This window comes from Penicillium oxalicum, chromosome V, assembly GCF_001723175.1.
Source record: "Penicillium oxalicum strain HP7-1 chromosome V, whole genome shotgun sequence".
NCBI classification, from domain to species: Eukaryota; Fungi; Ascomycota; class Eurotiomycetes; order Eurotiales; family Aspergillaceae; genus Penicillium; species Penicillium oxalicum.
In genome coordinates, this window is record NC_064654.1 from 1029507 (window position 1) to 1055310 (window position 25804).

General features: G+C 50.4%; 8 protein-coding genes and 5 non-coding genes across 13 annotated transcripts; 9 read left to right on the forward strand and 4 right to left on the reverse strand.

Annotated features, from left to right (window-relative positions):
* The first annotated feature begins 475 nt into the window (after positions 1 to 475).
* On the forward strand, positions 476 to 547 carry POX_tR117. The gene has a single exon. It is a non-coding gene; the product is annotated as a tRNA-Gln (tRNA).
* A 508-nt stretch (positions 548 to 1055) lies between these two features.
* POX_tR118 lies at positions 1056 to 1127 on the forward strand. The gene has a single exon. It is a non-coding gene; the product is annotated as a tRNA-Gln (tRNA).
* Positions 1128 to 2098: 971 nt separating this feature from the next.
* Positions 2099 to 2170, reverse strand: POX_tR138. Its single transcript has one exon. It is a non-coding gene; the product is annotated as a tRNA-Gln (tRNA).
* Positions 2171 to 3334: 1164 nt separating this feature from the next.
* Positions 3335 to 3406, reverse strand: POX_tR137. Its single transcript has one exon. It is a non-coding gene; the product is annotated as a tRNA-Gln (tRNA).
* Positions 3407 to 3596: 190 nt separating this feature from the next.
* POX_tR119 lies at positions 3597 to 3668 on the forward strand. Its single transcript has one exon. It is a non-coding gene; the product is annotated as a tRNA-Gln (tRNA).
* A 1167-nt stretch (positions 3669 to 4835) lies between these two features.
* POX_e06452 (uncharacterized protein) lies at positions 4836 to 5453 on the forward strand (the record flags this gene model as incomplete). Its single annotated transcript, XM_050115273.1, has 5 exons — positions 4836 to 4892; positions 4938 to 4995; positions 5054 to 5072; positions 5272 to 5324; positions 5386 to 5453. 5 exons carry the CDS (start codon positions 4836 to 4838, stop codon positions 5451 to 5453), a joined length of 255 nt encoding a protein of 84 aa, XP_049967733.1.
* Positions 5454 to 5926: 473 nt separating this feature from the next.
* POX_e06453 (Nuc-1 negative regulatory protein preg) lies at positions 5927 to 7096 on the reverse strand (the record flags this gene model as incomplete). The annotated part of the gene is made up of 1 exon (XM_050115274.1): positions 5927 to 7096. The coding sequence occupies one exon, from the start codon at positions 7094 to 7096 to the stop codon at positions 5927 to 5929; it is 1170 nt and encodes a 389-aa protein (XP_049967734.1).
* A 2543-nt stretch (positions 7097 to 9639) lies between these two features.
* POX_e06454 (uncharacterized protein) lies at positions 9640 to 12761 on the forward strand (the record flags this gene model as incomplete). The annotated part of the gene is made up of 3 exons (XM_050115275.1): positions 9640 to 9934; positions 10009 to 11711; positions 11784 to 12761. The coding sequence occupies 3 exons, from the start codon at positions 9640 to 9642 to the stop codon at positions 12759 to 12761; spliced, it is 2976 nt and encodes a 991-aa protein (XP_049967735.1).
* Positions 12762 to 13195: 434 nt separating this feature from the next.
* POX_e06455 (uncharacterized protein) lies at positions 13196 to 14325 on the forward strand (the record flags this gene model as incomplete). The annotated part of the gene is made up of 2 exons (XM_050115276.1): positions 13196 to 14145; positions 14223 to 14325. The coding sequence occupies 2 exons, from the start codon at positions 13196 to 13198 to the stop codon at positions 14323 to 14325; spliced, it is 1053 nt and encodes a 350-aa protein (XP_049967736.1).
* Positions 14326 to 14947: 622 nt separating this feature from the next.
* POX_e06456 (uncharacterized protein) lies at positions 14948 to 15947 on the forward strand (the record flags this gene model as incomplete). Its single annotated transcript, XM_050115277.1, has 3 exons — positions 14948 to 15063; positions 15137 to 15141; positions 15217 to 15947. 3 exons carry the CDS (start codon positions 14948 to 14950, stop codon positions 15945 to 15947), a joined length of 852 nt encoding a protein of 283 aa, XP_049967737.1.
* Positions 15948 to 16520: 573 nt separating this feature from the next.
* POX_e06457 (uncharacterized protein) lies at positions 16521 to 18031 on the forward strand (the record flags this gene model as incomplete). Its single annotated transcript, XM_050115278.1, has 5 exons — positions 16521 to 16861; positions 16921 to 17002; positions 17064 to 17192; positions 17256 to 17583; positions 17649 to 18031. 5 exons carry the CDS (start codon positions 16521 to 16523, stop codon positions 18029 to 18031), a joined length of 1263 nt encoding a protein of 420 aa, XP_049967738.1.
* Positions 18032 to 21436: 3405 nt separating this feature from the next.
* POX_e06458 (putative phosphatidate cytidylyltransferase) lies at positions 21437 to 22971 on the reverse strand (the record flags this gene model as incomplete). The annotated part of the gene is made up of 4 exons (XM_050115279.1): positions 21437 to 21475; positions 21528 to 22318; positions 22383 to 22746; positions 22819 to 22971. 4 exons carry the CDS (start codon positions 22969 to 22971, stop codon positions 21437 to 21439), a joined length of 1347 nt encoding a protein of 448 aa, XP_049967739.1.
* Positions 22972 to 23467: 496 nt separating this feature from the next.
* POX_e06459 (uncharacterized protein) lies at positions 23468 to 25739 on the forward strand (the record flags this gene model as incomplete). The annotated part of the gene is made up of 2 exons (XM_050115280.1): positions 23468 to 23884; positions 23952 to 25739. 2 exons carry the CDS (start codon positions 23468 to 23470, stop codon positions 25737 to 25739), a joined length of 2205 nt encoding a protein of 734 aa, XP_049967740.1.
* Positions 25740 to 25804: the final 65 nt, after the last annotated feature.

A 25804-nucleotide genomic window follows, 5' to 3' on the forward strand; every position in this document is an offset into this window, starting at 1 on the left:
AAGAGTATTGTGAATACATCAATTGATCATGTAATCAACTCATCACCTAAAGCACCCCGGCATGTTCGGGCAGGCATGTGAGCTTCATACTAGGCTCAAGGCGCCTTACATTTGTCAGCTACAGAACTGGTGGTACAACTCGACATTGAGGGGATGTGTGGTGGCAATGACAAGCACATACCTCAAGTACCCAAGTGACCAGCTTATTCATGAAATCTTTCTGGAGTAGCGAGCAGAGAACGTCCACCCTTCATCAAATCCAGGTCATTTGAAGTGGTTTATGCTCGTGCTATCACTCGGGCGCCTGGGTCGCAGATGAAGACGCTTCCACACTGGGAAAGCGACGACCGTCCACTATTAACAGCACGCAGCCGACTTTCTCTGGAACTGAGGAGTGGATTTAGCGCACTTTGAAAGGGCCAATCTATATGAATGCTTCATGTTGTCAAATTTTGCACTGTCTTGCATCTGATACGGTTGTATAGTGTAATGGTCATCACTCCAGATTCTGATTCTGGCAATCCCGGTTCGATCCCGGGTACGACCTTTTTGTCTGTGTGTATATTTTTTCGGCTTCACTCCAGTATAACCTAGAGCACATACTCGTGCCAGATTCAGCTTTGTTGTGATTCTCGTTCCTTGAACTATTAATTAAGTCGCGGCTAACTCATAGCCTTCGATAAAGTGATGAGCATTATTTATAGTTATTCGAAGGTAAACTTAGGTCGTACCCGTGCCTCGAGAGCCCGGGAAGACGAGAGTCGGGACAGACGGAGGAGATACGTGTCGGTTGTATTGAGCTATAGCGACCTGTGGTTTACGAAATATGTTGTCTCCTCGCAAACCTTGGATTTCAAGTGCTGGGAGCTTCGATTAGCCACAAAAACCACTATGGAGTGCATTTGTTGTGAATGAACCTCGGATAGGGGGTAAAATATATTGCTTTATTATTTGCGAAAGACACATGGAGAAGGGGACATGCCGCTGAAATGGAATGCCTGGATGAATGTAAAAAGTCGTTATATATTTAGAATTTTGGAAATTAAATATCAGCAGGTTGTGTAGTGTAATGGTCATCACTCCAGATTCTGATTCTGGCAATCCCGGTTCGATCCCGGGCACGACCTCTTTTTGCTCTCTGTTTGCTTCACGTTTTACTGTTGCCTCCAGTCAAACTCAAGAACGCATGAACCCTCCCCTACGGCACTCTACCAGAATTTAGGTAAATGTGAGCTCATGATGGGTCCATAATCATATATTGTACCGCGATAGAATTAAGCATAACAATACAACACACCCGATTCCAGCACAGCCAACCAAATTACTATACACTCCCGGTCCGGTCGACTGGCAGCTTCCAACATTACTACGTACGTTTTAACATACGCACATGATAGAACCTATGCAGCTAAGCACCTGCATGGTATTCGGCCACGCTTATTTCGAGGTGCCATTGTGTGTTCCAAACATCTTACCTTCAATAGATATGACTCCACAAACCTACGAGGTGAGGAACTAAATGTGCCTATGTTCCTATTGTTGAGTTGTCTTTCTCGGAAGTAGGATACGTATAGACAGCGAGTTGTTCCAACAATAAATGCCATCTGGCGTATATCAGGGGTAAATTTCGCACGAGGTGTGTTTCCATCGATCATGATGTCGATTCACTGGTCACCTCCGTGACAAGGCACTAGGACCTTGAAGTCTAGTTAGTAGTCGTGTTTGAGAGGTGTCTTTGTCGGCACCAGTCTCATAGGTCCCTGCTGAGTACGTGAGATACTCAATGGAAGTTTCTATGTTGCCGGATAACGCGACTCTGGCCGCGAGTTGAAATTTTTGCAGATGAACGGAAGAAATGAACCCACAGATGGGCGGACATGTATCTATGTATCTCGCGCTACTGGCTCACGGTGGTAAGAAGAACCCGAACATGAATTTGGGTTACCGTCATGACTCCTCCGTCCGCCATTCATTGACCTTGTGGTTTTAAAGGAATCGAATCCTGGACATGCTGCAAAAATTGAGAAGATAACCAAATATTGATCCCCTCGTGTGACCCTCCATGCCTGCCCTGCTGTTCAGCAGCTTGGAAGCAAAAAGGTCGTGCCCGGGATCGAACCGGGATTGCCAGAATCAGAATCTGGAGTGATGACCATTACACTACACAACCTGATTGGTTGAACGACCGCCGATATTTTCCCATTATAAATCTTTTATTTTCATGGTAGGGAAGCCTGTGCCGAGAATTGGTTCCTGTTTTGTTTGTGTTCCGATGGCCTGTACAGTAGATGTTTCACCTCCCGTCGATTTCTCGGTGTCGTTAATAGTCCCATGAATTAGATTCAGCAAAACGAGCAACGGGACCCTCATGGTTTTTCCACCTTGGGGCCAGATGGTAATATAACTTACCTTGAGGCTGCGAAACGCTGCACAGGTGGTTCCAGTTGGTCTGTTGACCGAGGGTTGCTCGTAGAATAAACCAAGACAACGGTTAAACAATATATGATCGACGGGGATTCAGGCCGCAAGTTGGGATTGCAACCACTTTACTACCTACCTGACCTGCCCTAGTACCTGTGTATGGCGATGATCGAGATTAGGTTGCCAGAATGTCCATCGCCCCGATACCAGTGTTAGTACTATGTGCCCATGCTGTCAGCATCTATTCGCGGTAAGGTTCTGCTCCCGACTGTAGATGGAACTCCGCCCTTTAACACATTCGCGGCAGTAGCTCAGAGGCGTCAAAGGATCGGCCCGCCCGTCTCTGGAAGGTTTCCATTTCTTCCTACCCTGCACCTCACCCGCTCTCACAAGAAATATTTGCTTACGATGCAACATCATATGTCTCTCTATGTATATTAATTCCTACACGAGTGAGGTCCCGGACACGGAGGCGCCTGCAGCTGCGCCCCATGGGTGTTCTGGGAACGGTGACCGGATAACATCAATGTTATCTTGAGTGGGTTAGTCGTGAGCAACAGCCATCATTGACGTCGTTGAACCGGGGCGGCAAAATACCGGGCAGGTGTACAATAGTCAGGAGTTTGTACTGGAAACAATGTCCATCTACGCCCTACCCACCCACGGGGCACACGGGCTGGAGAATAGATACATAACGCCGCTGCGTGCTAGGTCAGATAGGAGCCGATGGCAGGTATACTTGGTAGAAGCCTTTTCGGTCGAATACACACATGAAGTACGTGTTGGCCAGCATTCTGAACTACACACCTACATCAATTGGAAGGCCCGAGTATTCAGTGCAACATCAAAAAGAATATATGTAGCCTGTGGATAGGCAGGTAGTGAAGACACTTGAAAGAAAATTAAAAAGAAGAGGTCGTACCCGGGATCGAACCGGGATTGCCAGAATCAGAATCTGGAGTGATGACCATTACACTATACAACCGTTGTAGTTATTTGGAGTTGAGTAAATTGACATTATGATTCAATACTAGAAGGTCAGGTAAATGCGTCCAATCTGGTCAAACAGAGACTATGCGAGATCTGTATTGTGAAACGCCATCAGGGTTTCACGGTGATCATCCATCAGACTCTGTTCCTTTATATAACCAAGCATGTGGCGAACTTGTATCCAAGGTTGTGTAGTGTAATGGTCATCACTCCAGATTCTGATTCTGGCAATCCCGGTTCGATCCCGGGCACGACCTTTTTTTGATCTTTTGCACGTTCTATGTACCCAATCCACATTCACACTGCATCAATCCATTGGACCCTCCAAGCAGCGCCTACTAGGGGTCCAGTCTGTTCGCTCTACCTGTCACACTACGCCACACAATAATTACAGTACCATCCGCGCGAAAAAGAGTGCGTGTCTCAGGGCACTCCCTTCCGCCCTTCAAACGCGAGACCAGGGAGACACGCAGTCAGCTTCCTATCAGCACACAAAGAGGCCTTACATTCACCAGTTGCCCAGTTGCCCAGTCTGCCAGTCTTCCCAGCCATGGGGCTTTTTTTTGGGAGCCAGCGAGCTCCCTCCATCTGCCGTAGCAGTCTCATCAGCCAATCCTGATATCGCCAGTCGAGGTCCGGGCTAAGAGAGTAGTGGCGGGTATATCCAATAGATGCTTACATGATGAGCCGTCATGGCTTGAAACGGTTGACATCTCCAGAGGACATCACGATCACCCGTGCTGGTCTATGCCTGGATACATTATCCGCTTCAAAACCCTATGTTTTTTTTCCCCGAGTTCTTGTATCGAATCCCAGAATCGACAGGACCATTGAATTTTGTTCTGGCTCGATTCGCTGGGAGACATGGGGAAATGTCCACCAGAGTGCATTTGAGAACCACTCTATATACCAGGTTTGAGATAGGGGCCTGCTACATCCACACACATAAGGTTCAAAAAATTGAATCCCCCTATCCTGTCCCCACAAAGAACGACTACTGCAGGTGAGCACAACCCAAACAATCTCGCCATTATTAGGTAGGTATCAACCTCAGGTATTTAAGCTCAGTAAGGATGTTTGCAGCTGCAATATCTATATAAGCGCATGCTTTTCAAAGAGAGTAGCTCATACAACAATCCACAGGCAATACCTTCAGACTCTAAAGTTCATTGGAAACCTGCCACTCCCATACCAGACCTACAGTACATGTAGCCTTGTCGGGATAGACAGCATCCATGTCAGTCAAAAGATGCCGATTCTCCGGCTCTATTCCCCGCCATGAAAAACTTTAATTTAGGCCGTAACCTTCCCACTTTTTTTTCCTCTTTCTTTTTAGTTTTCACTTTCCCCTGGGCAGGACCTAATGTACATATTCATTTTGCATGGGTGTATTGTAGAACTTTACATTGCGTCGATTTGAAATCATGGATTCGCACTCCACACGTTGCAGTCGGAGAAGTCGAATACGTGGCATGGCACCGGTGTGTCTATTGTACATGTTAGAGATGGATATGTCCTGTATGTAGACGCACTCTGTGCATCAGCAGTTGACGGGTCTTGCCGCCTTGGCGAGAAATACGTACGGTACATATATTACAAAAGGCTGTATTCAATACTGTTATGTAATAAGGAGAATCGAAAGTGTATTTCAAGACCAACAGGTATGTATGGTAACAGGAGCGCGGACCAGCGCGCTCAGTGCTGAGCGTGGGCAGAGCCTTCCTACAGATGATCAGACCCCGCGAGAAGGGCGGGGGTTCTACCGAGCATTACTGTAACTCGTGGATAGAAATCTCGACGACAATCAACGGCAAAAAACATTCGTCGGTGGATATGTCGCCAGTTAAAATCTCCTGATAGTACAAGGAAGGAGAGGAAAAAGAGGAAAAAGAGGATAGCAAACTTCCAAGGTGGTAAACGCCAGTATCATTGTCCTCTGAGGGGTGGACCGCTGTGAATAAAACATGAAAAAAGATTCACCAATCGCCCTGGGTATGCTGGAAGAAGACCCTTTCTATGTGTGGAGACCGCGCGCCCCCTAAAAAGAAAAAATATGTGTGTCGCCTGACTAGGTGGACAGATCACAAGCATGGCGGGCAATGGCTGTTCGAGGAAAACACCGGTCCTGAAATGCAAGAGAATGGGTTCATTAAGATCAGGTGCACAAGCAACTGGACATAAAAATGGTCGTTGATAGATTCGAATCGGAAAACGAAAAGGAGATGGGAGGGAATGGAGGTGGAGATTGAAAGCCGTGGGATCTTTGATAAGTGGATTGCGATGGAGGAATTTGGGCGGGTGGAAAAACAGACGCTATCACGTCAATGTGGAGAGGTGGGAAGGGGAGAGGGAAGTTCGGATGAGCGGAGCCTGGGTCTTCAATAAGCCGTTCAGGTCAAGGTTGCAGTGTCGAGATCAGCCCCGATGACCCAGGATGAGATTGTCGGGAGGAGAGCAAAGGATGTGTAGGTTGATGTCTCTGAAGGGAGACAGGGGGGCAACAGTCGAGCTCCATTCACGCTGATGGAGTATCTGCAGCCGTCGAAGGGGCTGTGGGTGGGGTGCTATGATTCGCACTGGCGCGCTCAATTTCAAACCCATCACAGCGTTCGATCAAGCTCTGATAGTAGTCTTCCAGGATCTCAGGCTGCGGGACAATCCGCCATTGAACTTTGAAGAGGAATTCCAGCTCGAGCATGGCCAACTCATTCATGGTAATTCCCCCGACGCGCGCATACGTCTTGTTTGTCCAGAAACTATCACTGAGACCCTTGCTAGCCACCGTGGCACTGACGATCAGGAACCGATGGATGGTCAGACTCGACACGGTGAAGGCGGGGTACAGGGCGCAGAGACGATCGATATAATACACCATGCTCAGCAGGATAGGTGGCGAGAGTGTCGCGTGGGTCGTCAAACGCTGCAAGTAATCCTGCACGGAGATCCGGGGCGGTGACCGGGAGTGAAATCGAGTCAAGCGGCCTTGGTGCAGAGGGATCTTGTCGTTGAATCGGATCAATTCCATCAGCATGCTGGAGATCAGCACGACCAGGTCACGGGGCTCGACTTCCTCGTATCGCGCCGGCAGAATTTTGACGTCGGTCCGGGAGGACCGCCGCCGCTTGGGTTGTGAAACCTCTGCATCTTGTGATGAATCGGTGGGTGCCGCCACATTGGGAGAATGATGGTCACATTGGCTATTGCGCTTATTGGACCCCGAGTTCTCTGGGGCGGGCATGGAGGATGTGTGACTGTGAACGGCGTCCGCAGTCGTCGGTTGAGCGGTGTCGGGCGGCGTCGATTGATTGCCAGAGGCAACGGCGGCTGGAGTATCGGAGGGGAGGCTCGCAGAAGGGGCGGGTGTGCAATCGGAGTCGAGAGCCAAGGCGGGATTAGGGGCGAGATTCTCAGCGGCGGAGGACGGGGAAGCCGTGGACACGGCCAATGCGCGCCGTTTCAACGATGCAGGTGATTCAGGAGAGGCCGAGTCGACGGAATGACGATTCAACGCCGAGCGAAGCTCCTCAATGGCCAGGCGTGATGAACGAGGGCTGTTGAATTGCGGCGCGGAAGAAGGCTCATAGTGTGCCGCCGCGCCGGTTGGATGAGGGAGTTGATGCGGGCGCGGATTGGGGAGAGGAGAACGCAAGGCGGCGGAAGAAGGTGAAGGTGAAGAGGCTAACATGACTGGGGAAAGAAAGCGAGGGAGCCAACGCTCTCAAAGCGGGTTCCCGACGATCAGATTGATAGTTTTGCTGGTGGATCCTCTGTGGTCTTTGGAAGATAGGCACTAGGGCCAACTAGAATGGCCTTGGATCGCTTTAGGATGCTTGCAAGTGCGCACTTCACAGACCCAGCGGACAGGGTTGGACTTTGGAATGCTGCAAGAAGGCAAAGAAGATCAAAAGGCCACTGAAAGACCCGAAGATCGACCGCTCAAAGTGCACGACGGCACCACGTGGGCGCACAAGTCAACGGGGCGCTGACGCTGCGGACCTGGATTGGCACTGGCGCACGGCCGCATTCTCACCAGAAAGGAATTAAGGGCGGTGGAGTGACGGCGAGACCAGTCGTGGGGAATTTGGGGGGCATCCGAGGGTCTCACACGCTTGGTATGGAATCAGGAAATCACATTGAACTCGCTACTCCAAGGACAAAAGGGTTAGAGAGGAAGAAGGACATCGCGGGGGGACGGGGAGAAGATGAGCATAATATAATACCAGGACCAGCTTAGGCGCGCCCTGAAAACCCTGCTTTCAATGAGGTAATTTATTACCTCGAATGAATACGTCGAAATGTGTAGGGCTGTGTAAAATGTAGTGGGGACCTCCGTCTCGAATCTGTACGCTACTCATTGACCGACCGTGGGAGGTCGAGGACCTTGGAAGGTTTTGGTTGCTCTCTCAGCTGCAAATTGGGGCGGAACCCGAATGAAATGAACATACAATACGACACGGGAGATTGAGATGCTTTACAGACAGTGCTGTAATTCAGATACATCAGGTAGCTCGCAGTGGGCCTGGGGAAATGTGAAGTATCAACGTAAATTATCAAGGGCATGTGCCGATTTTTCCAGGGGCCCATTCAGAGTCACGAGTGCATGTAGGGCGGGGTTTCATCCGAGAATGGGATGGCCTCAATCTGCTGAATACAGTACTGTAATGTCTTTAATCAGGTACAGTATCATCATGACTATCTTCACAGTGGTACACATACGTGAGGTCAAATTACATACATTTTCAAGACTTTCCGTACCGGTGGTCAGCGGCAGAGGAGACTTGGTAATTGGAGAAGAGAGGAGATCCGAGCACAAGAAACGAGAAGCAGAAACAGGGGGGGAGAGACTATTCATTAGAATATCACATACATAATGCATGACCTTGAACTATCATGGCTTTGACAAGAGGGGCCAAGTCTACCCCCGTCTATTGTACACAGAAGCGCTAATGGATGCTGTCGTCTTCATGGTACATAGGGTCTCTCCGCCACCAGGGCGGGCTTGGCCGTGGTCTTGGCCACCAGCATTTTGCGTCAGCTGGCTTTCCCACTCGGTGTCCTGAACAGTCTAGCCTTGTCCGTCGTGATGAGCTTTCTAGTATAGTCCCTTCCCTACCTGGCAGACTTGTGCCCACAGGAGTACCTGCAGTATGAATTCTAGGCCCTATCCTCGTCAATCTCGGGAGATCACCGTCTCCCTAAAGATGTCTTATTATCCTGTTTGGTCCACCCTTCACAGTGAAGCCACAGATGCATGACAGACAGGACATGGTTCGGCATGACGTGTACAGTCTTACATCTGGTGAATAAGACTGTCATCGTTTCTCCGATCCTGAACAAAGTTCTCGATGGTCGGGAGATGTGCCAGGCTGTTGGATAGTGAGAAGCCCTCAGTCCGCCTAGAACTGGAGTACATAAGCAGTGGATGTCCCCGACTAGCCAGGTCCTTAGTAGTAATGTACGGTCGATAACTGGGAGGTCATTGTGCATGATTGGATCTATCCCATGTAGAGTAAGATCGTCATCTTTCCCACAGCGTCGCAGTCTCGACAGCCTTCGACACTGCCACTGAGGTCACACGATCAAGGGTCAGCACGGCACCCTTTGCAAGTACCACATGGCATACTTGCCGTACCGCGAGGTATACGATTGACGATGAGCGGCCTCAGGTGTCAGAGAAGCCTGGAACTTCATCCTGCGTGTATTACATAATTCTACAGTCATCCGCCTCCACCAATCCATTCCACCCGTTCCCGTCATTCTCCTCAGCCGTTGCGGAGTCGGAGCCCGTCCAGAAGAATACTGGAGAGCTACAAGACAGGGACTTGACTCTAGGCATTTTGGGTTCTCCGCGAATAATTCCAGTTGCTACATGCAGAAATTACAGTCAATCTAGAGACCCCATCGATTTTCTTTTCCTTTCTTCTCTCAACTTGCCTCCTGGTTCTCCAACGCTCTCCCCCACTGTGGAAACAATTACCACCCTTCCCCGACTGGCCGAATCCGGACGGGACTTGACCACTGCGATCTATCCGGCACTGGCACTCCGACGGCTGGCGACCAGAACCCCACGCGACCAACGCTTCCAGTTCAACACCAAGGCGTCAACCGACCACTGTACAGAGGAAAACTGAGCTGATCAGTGAGGGAACGGCGGCGTTAGCTTTGTTGAATCATACGAGTCTCTCGTCTTTCGGGCGTCTCCCCGCTCACGAGAACGGTGATTCGGGAATGATGACGCGAACCACCGTTGGGCCGATCTTATCACAGTTACAGAGCTCCGAGTCGGCCTCCTCGCAGATAGCTCTGCTGCGAACCTTGAAGAATGAATTGATCGGTCATGACGAGCGCAAGGAAGCGTCCATTATCGCCGGCATCATCCCGACTCTGAGTCAAGTGCTGAGCAGGCGACGTCCTGGGGGAGAATTCAATGGGGTACCTGTTGATCCAGGACTGGCATACCGCGATACAGAGGACGCAGAAGTTTGCCTACAGGCGATTTTGATTGTCGGCAGTCTGGCTCAAGGTAGGAAGGCCATCCGAGGCACTTTGAAGCAGCACGATCTTCGGTGTGGCGACGCAGCTGACCCGGTCTGACAGGCGGCCCTACCTTTCTTGCCCCGATATTTGCCAGTGACATTGTTCCAACCCTTCTATCGATTCTTTCGTCTCCCGACTCTCCTCCCTCCTTCACCCTATCGATTCTACGCTTTCTGAACACGATTGCAGACCGATTGCCACTCCAAAGTCAGGACCAATGGCCGCGAGATACGCGACTGGCCGACCTGGTCTTCTCGGGAGAGCATCTAGGCGCAATCAGACGAATCATCGCCCAGGATCTGGGGTCGGCACGCAATCGGGCCAGCAGCGAGCAAGCTGCTGCGTTGGTCGGAAAGCTGTGCACCCAGGAGACACATAAGAGAGCATTGGCGGTTTCTGGGGTTTTGGATGCGCTTGCGGTGAAGATCGCTTCGTTCGTCGTGGCACAGGGCTATGTTCCTCCCGGAGCAGAGCAGTATCTGAAAGACCCCGGCTCGCTGGGGGCCTTTCCTGAACCAGCGCCGTCCTCTGCACGCCTGGCGCCTTTTCTCCGTGCCGTGACCGTTATTATCGAGCATTCCAAGTGGCGAGCAGAACATTTCTTGTCATCACCGGGGATTGTGACTGTCTTCCCAAAGCAGATGCTCGAGTTTACCTCCAACGACATCAGAAAGGGTCCTTGGGGTTCCACGTACCTCTCCGGGTCCGCCGTTCCGCGCAACCCGGGTCATAATCCTGTTGACAGTTTGTTGCCGTCGGTACCGCTTGTGCATGGACGATCATCTCCAGGATCAGCCAATTTCCCTCCCTTGGGGAATAGTGAGACTCGTCATCGGCACAGCCAGTCATTCCCACGGCCGTATGCAATCGGTGAATCCTCTACCCCAGATGAGCAAGAGAACTCGATCGTACCGTGGCTACTGTGTCTTCTCCGTTCCGAGAGAGACATGACACGATTGATGGCTGCCCGGCTGGTAACAGTCCTTTTTCGCCTGGGTTTCGCGAAGAAACACCGAGTGCCGCAATTCAGCTGTCTGCTCGTTCCCATTCTACTTCGCATGTTGGAAAAAGACTACGAAATCTCCAATGACGACGACCTGTGTGACGATGGTCTCATTACGCCAACACAACGCGTTAAGGAGGAAGCGCCCACAGTGCTGGCAAATCTAGTCATGGATGATCAAGACCTCCAGAAACACGCTGTCGACGGCAATGCGCTCAATAGATTGTCGCAGCTGCTCAAGGAGACGTACAATCCGGTTTCTGAGAAGTCACAGCCAATGTGGTATGCCGACGGCGATACCCCAGCGCGAGATCCTGAGACCGTATCGGCGGATTGCTGCCTGGGGCCCCCTGGATACTCACCCACCCTATGTCACATCATGCGTTATCGTGAAAGTATCCTGAAAGCTTTAGCAGCACTCGTGCCGTTCAAGGACGAATACCGAAAGGCTGTTTGCGAGAACGGTGTTGTACCTTATATCATTGATTCCCTGAAGCCCCGACCTAGTGACGCGCCTGCAGATGCCGCTTCTATGCCGAAAAACTCAGCTGCTGATGGGAATCCCACACCCACCATCCTGGCTGCCTGTGGCGCTGCTCGGATGTTGACTCGCTCTGTCAGTGTGCTGAGGACTAGTCTCATTGACGCGGGGGTGGCTGAGCCCTTGTTCGTCTTGATCAAGCACCCGGATCTGGAAATCCAGATAGCCGCCACGGCGGCGATCTGTAACTTGGCCCTTGATTTCAGCCCCATGAAACAGGTCAGTTGGTCTTCTCTGATGACGCATCCGTTGTTTTCGGTGCAACCACCAGGCTAATACGCTGAATGATAGGCGATCATATCTGCGGACATCATTCCAATTCTCTGCGATCATGCACGCTCGACCAACATCAAGCTTCGTATAGAATCGCTCTGGGCTTTGAAGCACGTGGTCTACAATTCACCCAATGATATTCGCGTGAAGGTGATTGAAGCTCTCACTCCCGGTTGGATTCGAGATATCATTAGTTCAGATCAGGTCACCGCCCTCGCGCGACGCGGAATCGAGGATGAACTCGATCAGAGCTCAGCCATCGCAATGGGTCGTGCGAATTCCTTTGGTGAGCAGATCGATATACTCAATCCCATGGAGGACTCGGGAGAACAAGGCGAGGATTCCACCATGTCCGATAGCATTCCGTCTTCCAAAATGAGTTTGGATCGATTTCTACCGGATGCTAGACGCCAGAGAAAGCTTGCGCTCCACGGATCGCTTGAGCAGTCCACTCAGTCTCGCCAGGATGACATAGCCGTCCAAGAACAGACGTTTAATCTGCTGCGCAACATCATTTGTGGAGATGGAGCCATCGAGATGATTGACTACTTGCTGCGGGAAATTGGACAGGACGAGTTTCTCTCGGCCCTTGCAAACAACCTCCGTCCCCGCACAATCCAACTCCCCCATCGCCGTGACGTGCCTATCCGTCCTATCCTGGTCCCGTCAGAAATTCTCATCTCGGTCAGCGCCTTGATTATCCACCTCGGGGCTGGCCTTCCGCGCCACCGGCAGATGGTGATGAATCATCCTGATCTGTTGCCCGCATTGATCAATTATTTTAACCACTCCAACCGTGAAGTGCGACTCAATTGCGTGTGGGTTGTCATCAATCTGATCTACATGGAGGATCAGAGTGACCGTGACGGATGTCGTGCTCGGGCGAGTCGTCTGAAAGCCATGGGAGTTGCAGAGCTTCTGGCCAGTCTTGAGGGTGACTCGGACCTGGATGTGAAGGAGCGTACAAAGACTGCGATGCACCTATTGAACATTTAACGCCGACTATTTCCACTTGATGAGTCTGGCACGGAGCGCGAGGGAATGAATAATGTGATACAACTTTTGAGCTATTAGCGTGCTTGGCCTTTCCCACCCCTCACACCCCTTCTTGCACACATAAAACATGGTACGACATGTTCGATTCCGAGTAGGAAGTCTTATTCTTTTGTTGCCTTCTTGTCATCAATTTCCTCCAGCTTTGTAAATACTGATTTGTATCACTGACCAGCCCGTGTATTGTGTCAATGAAGATGACCACCTTATCTTATCGTCTGACGGGAGAAATCCACGTCATAGTCGCATCAAGTCGAGGTACTGCCAGTTCGGTGTTCTTATACTTCTACTGACCTTGGTGAGGTCATTCGTGTTCCAATCATTCAACGCACCCAAGCCCAGGATTTGATCTCACATCCCCCCCCCCGGCTCGAGAGATGTCTATCCCACCACCACAGGCGATTCTCCAAGCCCTGAAACTCGACCCCAGTCGAACCAAATGCACCCTCGACACATCCGGTCTCGGTTCAGGTTTCACCAATACCAGCGTTCTTCACGCGAATACCACAACCCCAGACGGCACCAGCCAAGAGCGAAAATACTTTATTAAAATCTCTCAAGATGGCGCCGCCTCCAAAGAAATGTTTCAAGGCGAATACGAGTCCCTCAACGCAATTGCCAACGCAGTACCCGGCTTCTGTCCACGCGCATTAGCCTGGGGCCCACTAGGCGAGAATGACGCCTATTTCCTTGCCACCGAGTTCTTGGAACTCAGGGGACGAATGGCCAGGAATTCGGTGGATGAGACGAGTCATTCGAGCCTGGCATACAGACTGGGAAGACTCCATCAAACACCAGCGCCAGCTGACCCGGAGACTGGTCGGCGTCGCTACGGATTCCCCGTTCCGACGTACTGCGGCGATTCGAGACAGCAGAATACCTTGACAGATCGCTGGGCGGACTTCTACGCCAACGAGCGACTGCGGGCGGTCAGTGCGTTGTCAGAGGAACAGAACGGTCCAGACGAGGAGCTGAGAAATCTCGTTGAGCGGACAGCACAGCAGGTGGTACCGCGCTTATTGGGGGATGATCACTTGGGATACGACTCTCAGGGAAGAGGGGAGGGGATTCAGCCCGTGGTTGTGCATGGGGATTTGTGGAGTGGCAATACCGATTTTGGCAGGATTGTCGGAACTGACATGGGAGATTCGGAGATGGGGGACCTTGTGTATGATGCTTCGGCATCTTATGCGCATAGCGAGTTCGATTTGGGGATCATGCATATGTTTGGTGGATTTGGGGCCGATTTCTTCGAACGGTACCATCGTGTCGTGCCGAAGACGGAGCCTGTGGAAGAGTATGATGATCGGGTGCGATTGTATGAGTTGTGAGTGTTTTCGAGCCTTGACAGTCGTGGATAATCCACCTTGGTCACACTGTAGATTTCTGACGTTTGAGGTCTAGGTATCACCATCTGAATCACCAGGCTATCTTTGGCGGTGGTTATCGATCTGGGGCCATGTCGATCATGAACAAGCTGATACGCAAGTACGGCGAGGTGCACTAGACTTGTGACCGGTGTTGATGACCATCCTATGATTAACTGATATCCCCAAAGAGACTTTCACCGTACAGAGTGTCTCGTGTCTAGTATCTACCTATGTTATCACTATGGCTATCAATACGATCAATTTCAGGAGACATCAAAGATAGCCACGCTTTAGGGCAGATAAGCTTTATACTCTGACCTTCATGACGATGCCTTTCACACGAGATATACGCAAAGGGCACTATACGCTTGAGCTGGTCGCTCACCGGGTCATTTTCTACATGGAAGATCGAGTGATCACCAGTACCTTCGTGGTGGTGAACAATCTGACTGGCCATGATTCAAAAGCCAGGAAATTGATGTCATCTCGGAATGAAGTCATAACCCCTCGCAGGTGAAAATGAGCTTGATGGGGACAGGAAAGGTTGATGCTCGTAGTGTAAGACTGAGTGTTTCTAATCCCCAGGGCTGTCGAATGTCTCGATGACAAATGCAAGCGCAGGGATCTGCCCAGGTAACCTTCCAATCTGATTTAAGGACTCTGACCAAGAATTGCAGCAGATACAATCCTCGTTGAAAAGACTTTCCACCTGACTCTCTGGTCGTGCCTGACTTGCCTCAAAACAAATCTTGCCCAGTGATGCCTGCACACCCTGATTCCGACCTCCATCCCGAGGCGACCGGCCCAGCGAAAGCTCTTGTTGAGAGTCATCGCAATGAACAACCATTAAAACTCTACGCTGGATGGTTCTGTCCGTATGTTGCAAGAATGGTTCACGTGCAACTGATTTTATTATTCTTTATTTCTAGACTGACCTGTATTGTGTAGATTTGGTACGTCTAGAGTGCCTACACTGCAGTGACCAAGCTCCGTCGCCCAAGCTAATCTTGAACAACCTTCGACCCTAGTCCAACGGGTCTGGCTTGCTCTCGAGGAGAAAAAGATCCCATACCAGTACATTGAGGTGAACCCGTACAACAAGCCTGATTCTCTTCTCAAGCTTAACCCTCGTGGCCTGGTGCCTACCCTTCAATGCCCGACCGAGCCAGAGCCTCGCCCGATCTATGAGTCGACTGTGATTCTCGAGTATCTGGAAGAAGCCTATCCAGACCACAAGCCGCACTTTCTGCCCAAGGACCCGTATGAGCGAGCCCGTGCACGGATCTGGATCGACTATGTCACCTCACGCATCATTCCTGCGTTTCACCGATTCCTGCAGTACCAGCCTGGAGACGACGATGACGATGCGGGGAAGCGTGCGGGATTAGATCAGCTGCGACGGGAGTTCCTCCACCACCTCAAAGTGTGGACTCAAGAGATGCATTCCGAGGGTCCGTTTTTCTTGGGATCTGAAGTGAGCTTGCCAGATTTGGTGCTGGCGCCCTGGGCTATCCGGCTCTGGGCCTTTGATGAGTTTAAGATCGGTGGAGCGGGTATTCCCGACGAAGGGCAGGGCGGAGAGGATGAGACAACATGGGCTCGGTGGAGAAAGTGGCTTTTTGCGATTAATGGAAGAGAGAGCGTTCAGAACACGACCAGTGAGATGAAGCATTATATGCCAATCTATAAGCGATATGCAGACAATACAGCACAGAGTGAGCTCGCCAAGGCCACTCGTGCTGGTCGGGGTGTGCCCTGATCCAGACCAGGTGCACAGTTGGGAGCATACTGAGGAACAGACACGATCTTGACTCGCATTTGAGATGCGGCAATGAATATCAGGCGGTCTTTTGATATGAAGGCGCAGTATGTCCTTGATTTTCTGCTTCGCATACTCTATTTCCATACATTCTTCCTCAGTACTCTTTTCTGGCCATAGGTATTTACCAATAGAATCCCTGGCATCGAGACCATTTCAGACCGGGTATGCCTATTAATGCTGATCACAGTACATAGCAGTCAAAGGATGTTTGAGGAAGCTTTCTAGAATTGAGAACACTCGTAAATGCACTGTGTGGTGCTGGCCAATCGTGCCACACTGAATGACATCGTCTGCTTTTTGACTTGACATATCTCTGTAACTTTCAAGTGGCGGGAGCCATATGGAAAGAAACATGAAGAAACGAAGTCAAAGTTCCGGGCGTGGCTACTATGGACTTGCAACTTTGCATGTGATCATCTCTCCACCTATTGAGAGCCAGCTCGGACCATCTCCACCTTGCACCTCGGAAAAACTTTCAACCGGTCTTATCACCACGTGATACTTATCGATATGGCTTCGCCCAACGAGCAGGTCGCGCCTCTTACTTATTTTGGTGCCATCACTGCCTTTCTTATAGCCCAGAGAGATCCTCAGCCCTCACCTCAGATGTCACGGCACAAGATGGCACCAGAGCAGGAAGACCACCCGCCCCAACGGGATGTTGGTCGGGTACCTCAGATTCCTGATCCACCTCGGATTCACCCATCATTTATTGAAGTTGCGAGACCATATGTCTTTGAGGAGACGATCCAAGGCTGTATCGCGGCCATGGGAGGAAATCACACGCGTGAAGAATCATTGCGTCTCCAGGGGGTGGCCTGGATTGAGAATGTTCGGACTGCTCTTCACCTGTACGTCCTGCACGCCGATCGAAATATGAAAAGTGATTTGAGACTGATCAAATGTATAGTCCTGTGCGCACATACAATACAGCTGCGGTGTATTACCACCGTTTTCGCCTCGTGCACCACGATAATGAGTACAATTGGGCTGTATGTCTTACTCTCTCAGTCTCCTCTTTGATGTCATCCAGCTCTGACCCAGCATGAATAGGATGCCGCCGCCGCTGCTCTCTTCACTGCGTGCAAGATTGAAGACACGCTGAAGAAGTCTCGCGATATTGTGTGCGCAGCATACAACTCCAAGCTTCCAGTCTCGGAGCAGCTTACCCCTGATGACCCGGTACGTCTCAAGGGAGAAAGAAAAGGACGTGCCTCCAAGCACCGACGCTGATTTGATATCCAGGTATTTGAAATGCATGCGCGTAACGTAATTGGTCTTGAAAGACTGATGCTAGAGGCCTCGGGCTTTGACTTCCGGACACGCCATCCTCAGAAGCTTCTAGCAAAGCTGGCCCGGCACTATGGCATCCCGCCAGATTCAGATGTATCTTTCCTGGCATACCGAATTTCCGTGGACATGTACCGAACATTCGCGCCTCTGAAACAGATCACGTCGACCATGGCATTTAGCTGTCTCGAGCTCGCAGGCCGGCTACTGGGTCAGCGTTCAGAGGCAGTTGAATCCCAGGAAGACTATGCAAAGTGGTATACTAGTCGGGGGGCAGTCATGGGTGAGTCACCTCAGCATGAAAGTAGATCTGATCTGGAGGAGAATAAGCTGACCACTTTTAACTAGAAACACTCCTTGATTTGCTCGAACTCTACACTCATAGCCGCGCATTGACCAAGGTCGGGCCTGATTTTCCTGCGGATCATTTCCTTCAAATCCGCATCCCACTCAACCAGGAGGTAAAGGACAAGCAGATTCCTCGCTTCACTAGTCCCTTCAATGTGATCGGGTCACCTGAGCAGAACGGTGCTCGCCCTCAAGTCCAGAACGAGCCCGGTCAGCATCCTCTGACCCCAGTGGCTGCGAATGGGGACCGTCGTGGGGCCAGTGAGCGTGGAAGAGATGCTGCCGTGCGTTTCATGCTTGACCCAGCCTGTGCGGAGAAGGAAAAGAGACAGGTTGCGGAATATTTCAAGGTTGAGATGGAAGAGTACGAGGTTGATGACTGAAAGAGAGTCTTGGTCGGGGCATGGGTTTTCTTTTCCATTTTTTCTTTTCTTATCTTTTTTGAGGGGGAAGAGGTTAATGCATTGCGGACCCAGTCAAGACCTTGGGACGCAGGACGGCGTTGAGCATGAGTTTAAATGATACCCCAATTGTGATTCCAGACAGACAGTCAATGCAGACCACCTTTAACAAAACTCACTTTCCGAAAAAGTTGCTATCAGACATGATTTAAGACTAGAGGCTTAGGTAGTAGTTTTAGGACTGGGAAGGGGTTTGGTTTCTTTTGGCATCGCGAGGATAAATAGCGTCGTGGATGTTGACTGAGCCTTGGAGACAGTCCTTGAAAATTCCCTAGACAGCTATTGCAGAAAGCATGATTGAGAACTCACCATCAGATTATGGGGCATCAGGTCCGTGTATATAGGGTACATTGGAAGGGGCGTAGGCTGTTTTCTGAGCGTCCGTCCATATCAAGGCATTTGATCAAAGTCTACCTCTTTGGTACTGCCCGTCTGGTATCCATCTACTACCCACCACCCAAGCAGCATATACCTAGGTTTACTCTATACCTTAGTCGTCATGGCCTCGTAGGTAGGTGTACACTCGACCTCGGAATACAAATCCAGCCAGTTCATGGCCAAATTGATGTTTGGAAGATTCCAGACATTTGTCATACTATCAACATGTGATACATGTGTAGGGTTTACCCGACATCAATGCAGTTAACACCGGAGATTCCGTACTCAATATCGGCTGCTTTCACCAAAAAAAAAGAAAAAAGAAAAAAAAAAGGAAATTGCCGACAGGATTGAAGAACTACACAGGCCCATGCTTCCAAGCAGCAAAGCACGAAGATTCGGTAAATGCCATTCCTGAAATAGATTTCATGTAGAATTTCCCGCTCTCGCTGCTCTGCTCCGGCCCTTTCACACATCACACGGAGTCTATTTAAAGATGACCTTTTCGACTTTTACAATTCTCCTCTACCACTTAATTCAAGGCGCTCGGGTACTCAATCACTTCCACGACACCCGGGAATTATATATAGTGAGAGAGAAATACCATCTTTCTCGAGCACGCGGTATATAGGTACACACCTACCTCACCAGGTCCTGCGCATCCCAAAAAAAACCTCGTCGGCTCCTGTTCAATGGATGAGCTGAACACGCTCTCCACTCAAATCAAGGTCCTAATTCTCCCAGTCGAGATCATCGGGCCCGACTTGAAGATGGGATACAATGGGCAGGAATATCATTTTTATGTCGAAAAGCTCAGAAAGCATGTCAAAGCTTGAACCACTCTCGTTGGGGAGCATTGCGCTATACTTTCAAAATGTTACAAATTCCATTGACCTCCCGGTTATACTATAGAGTCAATTTGTACGAAACGCTCTTAGCATTCGACCCAAGACGCACCTGGCGAGCCCCCACTGGTGGGTGGTACTAAGTTGAGGGTATACAAGTCCAGTCTACAGTCCATCCCATCTTTGCGTCAAAAATCTATCGTTGTGATCACTTCATCACCTCCAAGATGTTACTGGAACTCTTGTGCGTCGATGAAAAGAGGCAGATGAAGACCCGTTCTATCGTGGTAGAGTCTTCCTCTTTCATCGAATTCCACACATAAAGGTATATACCGAACATCATATTATGCTAATACACCGGGCTAATACAATTTCCCTTGCTGCAGTAAACTGAATGCTGACGAGAAATGTAGTTCCACTGACTTGGCCCGGTATCGCTGCCGTTTCTTGCGAGGCTCACCAGCCATTTTTTGTACGATTGGCAGCCAGAACACTCGCGGTCAAAGTGTCTAGCAGAGGCATCATGTGTGAGTGTATCTATAAAAGAAAGAACTACTTATTCAACGCTAGCATGTTATCTCGCTGGTGAGCATGACTACTCTTGTTCACGCACTGATCTAAATGCACTGAGATGCTTGCTGATCGCCTGTTTTTGACACTCGTCATGTCCTCCACGAAAAGTATCGGTCGATCTCTCCCTGAACAGTAAATCGGAACTCTGTCCTTGATCGTCGGTGTTCCACCCATGTTGAAGATCTATTGAATATCTTGTGCGATCCTGCAAACTCACAAATTTTCAATTTCTCTCCTACAGATTCTGATGCAGTGGTCTTAGAATACCCGTTCACGTCCAATATCACGCCGACGAGTAAGGCGTAGCTTGAGTTGCGGTTCCTCTGATGATAATGTCGCAGATCCCCATCTTGATGGTTTCCCATCCTCACTGATTCGAGTCGAGTGTTGTCTTCATTGGAAAACCGCAAGATTGCATCAAACATACACACGAGGGGAATCTCGTCTTTTCCAGACCTCGGGAACATCATCTCGATCAGGAATCAAGAACCAAATTATCAATATGATTCCGGCCGGGTGTCATTGGAAAAACAATCAGGTTAGGTACCGGTTTTCAGACTCTAAAGTCATTCCCGCGCAGTGCACCAAGCAGAAGCAATGGATCGCTGCGAGACTCAAATGTCGATCGAGAATTGAGCGCGAATACATCGAGCCTGTTCAACTTGACAGTCCTATAATAAAACAGATAAATCTGCACCGATGGATTCTGCATCGCCTAATAGAGGCGGATTAGGTAGAAGTCTCTGCGCAATGTAGTCTGAAAGGCAGGCTCTGAGCTCGAGATCGCATAAGTCCCCTAGGCATAGGTAGCATGATAACAGAATTTAAAAACTAGTAGGTGATTCAAGTTTATGTACACGTTTTGCAGTCTCTCGTAAAAAGGGCAGAAAGAGTTGCAGGATCAGACATAAGGATAAAAAGAAATACAATCAATCTTACACGCAGGCGTTGCGTTTCATCTTTCCTCCTCTCTGTGACCCAGCAGGGGACCGCATCCATCCCCCGTCATAGCCTGAGGAGGGCCCAGCATGCACCGAAATCCTTGGCCCACGCACGTTGTGTAGAAGAGGTCTGACTCAGGTAACACCGCGCAGCCAGCCAAAGGGGAAAAGGTATGAATAATCGAATAAAAATGCAGCGAGTGCCATGGTCCACAGGGAATGCGGGGCGAATGGCAACGCTTGCGATTAGAAAGTCTTTGTGCCTGCGCTTCGGCTGGAGCGGTTGAGCAGACAATTGGCGTGAAGTAAATATTGGGCCTGATTTTTCGCCAGGTGTTTCACAACAAGAAACCCACTTTTGAGATAGAACAGTTCATAAGCACCTCCAGAATTCAGCTCAAGCGTGCATTTGGCCCAGAGGGAGGAAGGCAAGTGAGTATCCATGAGGCAGGGACCAGCTTCAAGTAGTCAGGATAAACAGGAAATACAAGGCCGAGCACGTTATCCTCGTAGGTCAACCGAGGAGAAGAAAAGAACGCAAGACAAGGTCATCAATTTTGGGGTTACGAGCATATCGGCTGCTTTTGGATTCAACGGCGTTTCAGCTCAGTGGCGAGGCAGTCCAGAACCTGTATCGCGTCAATAAAATAGTTGGGGAGATGGGGAAGCGCAGATACGTACCGTCTCGGAGACAGCGCCTTGATTGTACAGATACTTGGAGAGACCACGAACAACGTCCAGCTGTTCGTCAACAGTCAAGCCATTGATCACAGTTTCGATGATGTCCCCAACACTGGCCTTGTAAACAGCAACGAAGCTGTGGTAGTACATGTACGCGAAGAAGCCCATGATGAATTGACAATCCATACGGTCAGTGATGCCACCGTGGCCAGGAATCGACTCGCCAAAGTCCTTGATCTTAAAGGTTCGTTTCAAGCCGGAGGCAAAGAAGCCGCCGAACGGTGCGATCAAAGAGGCAAAGGTGGCAAAGGCCAGAATGTGGAATTGCATCGGGGCAATGTGAATCGTCTTGTCCACGCCGAGCGCTGCTAGCGACCAAGGCTGAGGAACAAAGACTGGGTTGGGGACACACTCCAGACCGGTCAGGATGTTGGCACCGAGATCGTTGACGGGACAGATGAAGTACTTGGACTGCATCAGCAAGTTGGTCATGAAGTAACCAAAGATAATTGTGCAAATCCAGGCACCAAGGAAGCCCTCCACGGTCTTCTTTGGAGACAGTTGAATGAGTTGGGTGCGCCCAAAAGTAATACCGCAGACGTAAGCGAAAATGTCATTGGTAATGACCAAAGAAGCAGGAAGGAAGAACCAGATCATGCCCTCAAAGATGTTGTTCATGACAAAGTGAGCTTGGACCACAATCAGGTAGAGAGCCATGTGAGTCCACGCGAATTGAGTGAATTGGAAGCGATAGTGACCCTTCTTCAGAGAGCCCACGAAGAAGACAAAGCCTGCATGACCTGGGTCAGTCTGGGAACCAGCAAGAAATGCCGAGTGATAGACTTGAAGACTTACCCATCACGTAGAGGGTGAAACTGATGAATCGATGGTGGGTCGCGAGCGGGAGAAGAACCTTGTCCACCAACAGAATGTGCTTAAAGTAGTAGATCACACTCTCCCCGTACAAAAAGTACATGGTGGTTGCGAGGAAATACCAGTTCAGAGATTTGGTGAATCGGAGATTCTTCTCCTTACTAGGGACGTTGGCAATGGCGATGACCTCCTTGAAGGACACAATCTGAATCGCGGTGACCAGGCCAATGATATAGATGTGTCCAGAGAAGAGCGCGACGAAGAAGCCTGCGATCATGACAAAGGTCCATATCGTGCGAGTAATGAAGGTCTGCTTCTTCTTTTCATAGTCGGACTGAGGCGGTTTCTGAAAAATGCATAGATCACAGGGATTAGCTCATCGAGATCCATCAATATTGAAGAATAGGTACAATCTCACTTCTTCGGTTATCGTGGCCGGATGCGATTCAGCGCTGGCCTTGGTAGGACTTGAGTGTTCCGAGGCACCGTCGCTGACGTCGGAGGACACACTCGGCCTCCGCTCGCCATTAGCACGGCGCTGAAACCGAACATTACGGCGAGACTTGGACATGACAGGCCAGAGAGAGGAAGAGAGACAGAGGGGGAAAAAGGAAGAGAGGGGGAGGAGGGGGAGGGGAAAGAAGAAAGGGAAGATTATTATTTCAGACCAGATCAGGAAGAGGGAGGCGAGTGGAGTTGGTAACTTCATGAACCCATGTGAATCCGAAAGCGGTCAGCTTTTCAATAACATAACGTCAGCTCTCTCTCAGTGAACTACAAAGGGCGGAATATCTCAGTCATTTTTGTCGGAGAGAGGACTCGATCCAATTGAAACACAATTGAACTGCTCTTCAAGCAGCCCGTTCGACCTGTAAATGGCTTGCAGGAATTCCGAGTCGTCCCCAGCTTCGACCAGCCCCGACCTGTCAAGCCCCAGAATGATCGCGCCCTTGTAAAGCTCCGAGTCTCCATTCTCGTCTCCACTTTTTTTCTCGTCCCCAAGATACTGTCGTCTCCGCGATCAAGCTCCGATACGCCGACAGTTCGAGATCATTCATGGCGGGGGCATGGAAGACATTGATGATGACTACTTCTCCGATGACCTCGATGCTCTGCCACCGGCCACGCTATACGAGCTCGAGCAGCACGCCTATCAGGCGACTCAAGGCGCCGCGGCTCAACAAGAGCAGCAGAGAACATTAGAAGAACCTCCTCAGCCCGTGCACTCACGACAGACCGCGGCTACTTTGAAGCCACCGCCCCGGCTTCATACCGGATTGACGAATGACTATAATACCCTCGAAGTAGGCGAGTTGGAAGCTGAGGTCTACGACAATGTGGACGGCCAACAAGCGTTTGTACAGACCCCGTCACGGGCGGTCTCCAACGGTGTATGGGTCGCTCACGACGCGGACGGTGCAATGGAGATCGATCACGACTATGGACAGGCGCAAGTATACGAGACCAATGCACGCATGCAGCAGGTATGGTCTTAACCCCCTCGCCACTGATCGCCCTTCCAAAAGCCAAACTGATCACGACTTGTGGTAGCTCGAACAAGAAAAAGAGCAGATGCGACGAGAACTTGCAGAAGCGAAAGCACAGGCCGAAACAAAAGCCGGGGAGATCGCGATAATCCGCTCCAAACAAAACCGAATGGCGGAGGAATACGATCGACAGTTGGCGGCACTGAGACAGGCTATGGCCGATCAGGAAACTACACACAGAGAAGCGGTTGATGCAGCCATGTCGGAGGGCAAAATGCTGGCAACGGAAAATTTGTTCCTTCAACATGACCTGGCCGAAGAGGTGCATCAACTGCGAAGTTATAAGACAAGACATCGTGCCTCGGACAAGGCTGCACCCGTCACGCCGAAGAAGTCGCGAACACTTCCATTCCGTGATGGGTTCGATGATGAAGAGATAGCAGTTGTCTCACCGAGCAAGTCGGCGGCACGGTCAAAACGAGGCACGCCGACTGTTCCTGGGAAACGTAAACGGCAGGCAAGTGTCGACAGTCCAGTTCCATTACAGCTGAGTCCTGCCGGGCACATCAACACGGCAGATGCCCCTGCCGATATATCTGAAACGGTCTCGGAAGAACAGCCCAGGCCTCGGGAATCGATCACTCAGACTTATTTCGTCAAGCGAATCTTCAACCATCGAATGCTCCCGGGTCAAGAGACCGACATCGAGGCGTTTGCCAAGGTTTGCTTCCCTTCGGAGCCACACAAGCCCATTTCTGGATTTATCATGGAGGAGCTTGCTCGTACAGATATGGGTGATTTTCTGCTCGAGTATATGTATACGATCGGACAGCTGTGGCGACGAGCCCTCACGGAGCGATTCTACAAGCCAGTGCCCCGCTTCATGGCTCTCACTCGATATGTCCTGATGATGGATGTCGCCCCTCTTCCTGGCCTGGTGGGTGCTCTGGTGGGTGTGCTTCAAGATTCGGTCGAAGTGAATGCCGTTCCACGATTCAAGTACTCTCCAGCAGCTCGAGAGAAGGCTCGTATTCCGAGATCAACACCACAGTCCGATCTGCATCTCGAAGTCGACTCAACAGAAGCCCTTCATCTGCTATACTACATATCATCACAACTATTGCATGTGAAAGGCGCGCTAGATGACCTGTGGACACAGATCCGCTACACTTTTGTTCTTGTGATGCTGCATGGTTCCCAGCCACTCAAAGACATCATGGTCATGTTGCCATTTCTGTCTACAAGTATCCGCGCCGGCTCATTTGGTCCCATTATGTCATCTGAGCAGGACCAAGCGGACGTACAAAAATGGATCATCGATCGTCTTTCGTTCATGCTCAGTGAGGCAGTCACGCCAGATGAAGGCTGCGAGTCCTACACAGCACACGACATATGTGCAATGCGCCTTGAGGTTCTCTTGCTCTTGGAGTCTTTAGCATTCAATCCGCCCGCTCCGTCAAAGGACCATGGCAGTGAGATTATTGCCACACATCCCACAGCCTTGCCACGTCTGTTTCGATCGATGCACGACGAGCTCGATGCGCTTTATTCCTCTCCACCCGAGCAGGAACTTCGGGTAGCGATGGTCAATGGACTAATGCGCCTGATCTTTGGGGTCATGCGCCGCCACGGTCCATTAATCAACATGCAGGAGAAACTAGCTTCCGTGTCAGGAAGTAAACAGAAACACTTGGTGGTCCTCACGCGTCTGGCATTTTGTGATGGGTCAGTTCTGGAGGCGGGCATCGATGACGAGACAGTAGACATGGCACACGAGCTTCTGGAAGAGTGGACGAATCCACAAGAGGCAGAGTCCTTGGCCGAGGCATTCCCCAGTTCTCGTCGGGATTAGCGGCTGGCTTGAAGGTGGAAATTGGGATGGCGTTTAGCTCTGATCATGTTTGACTTTGGCTGAGG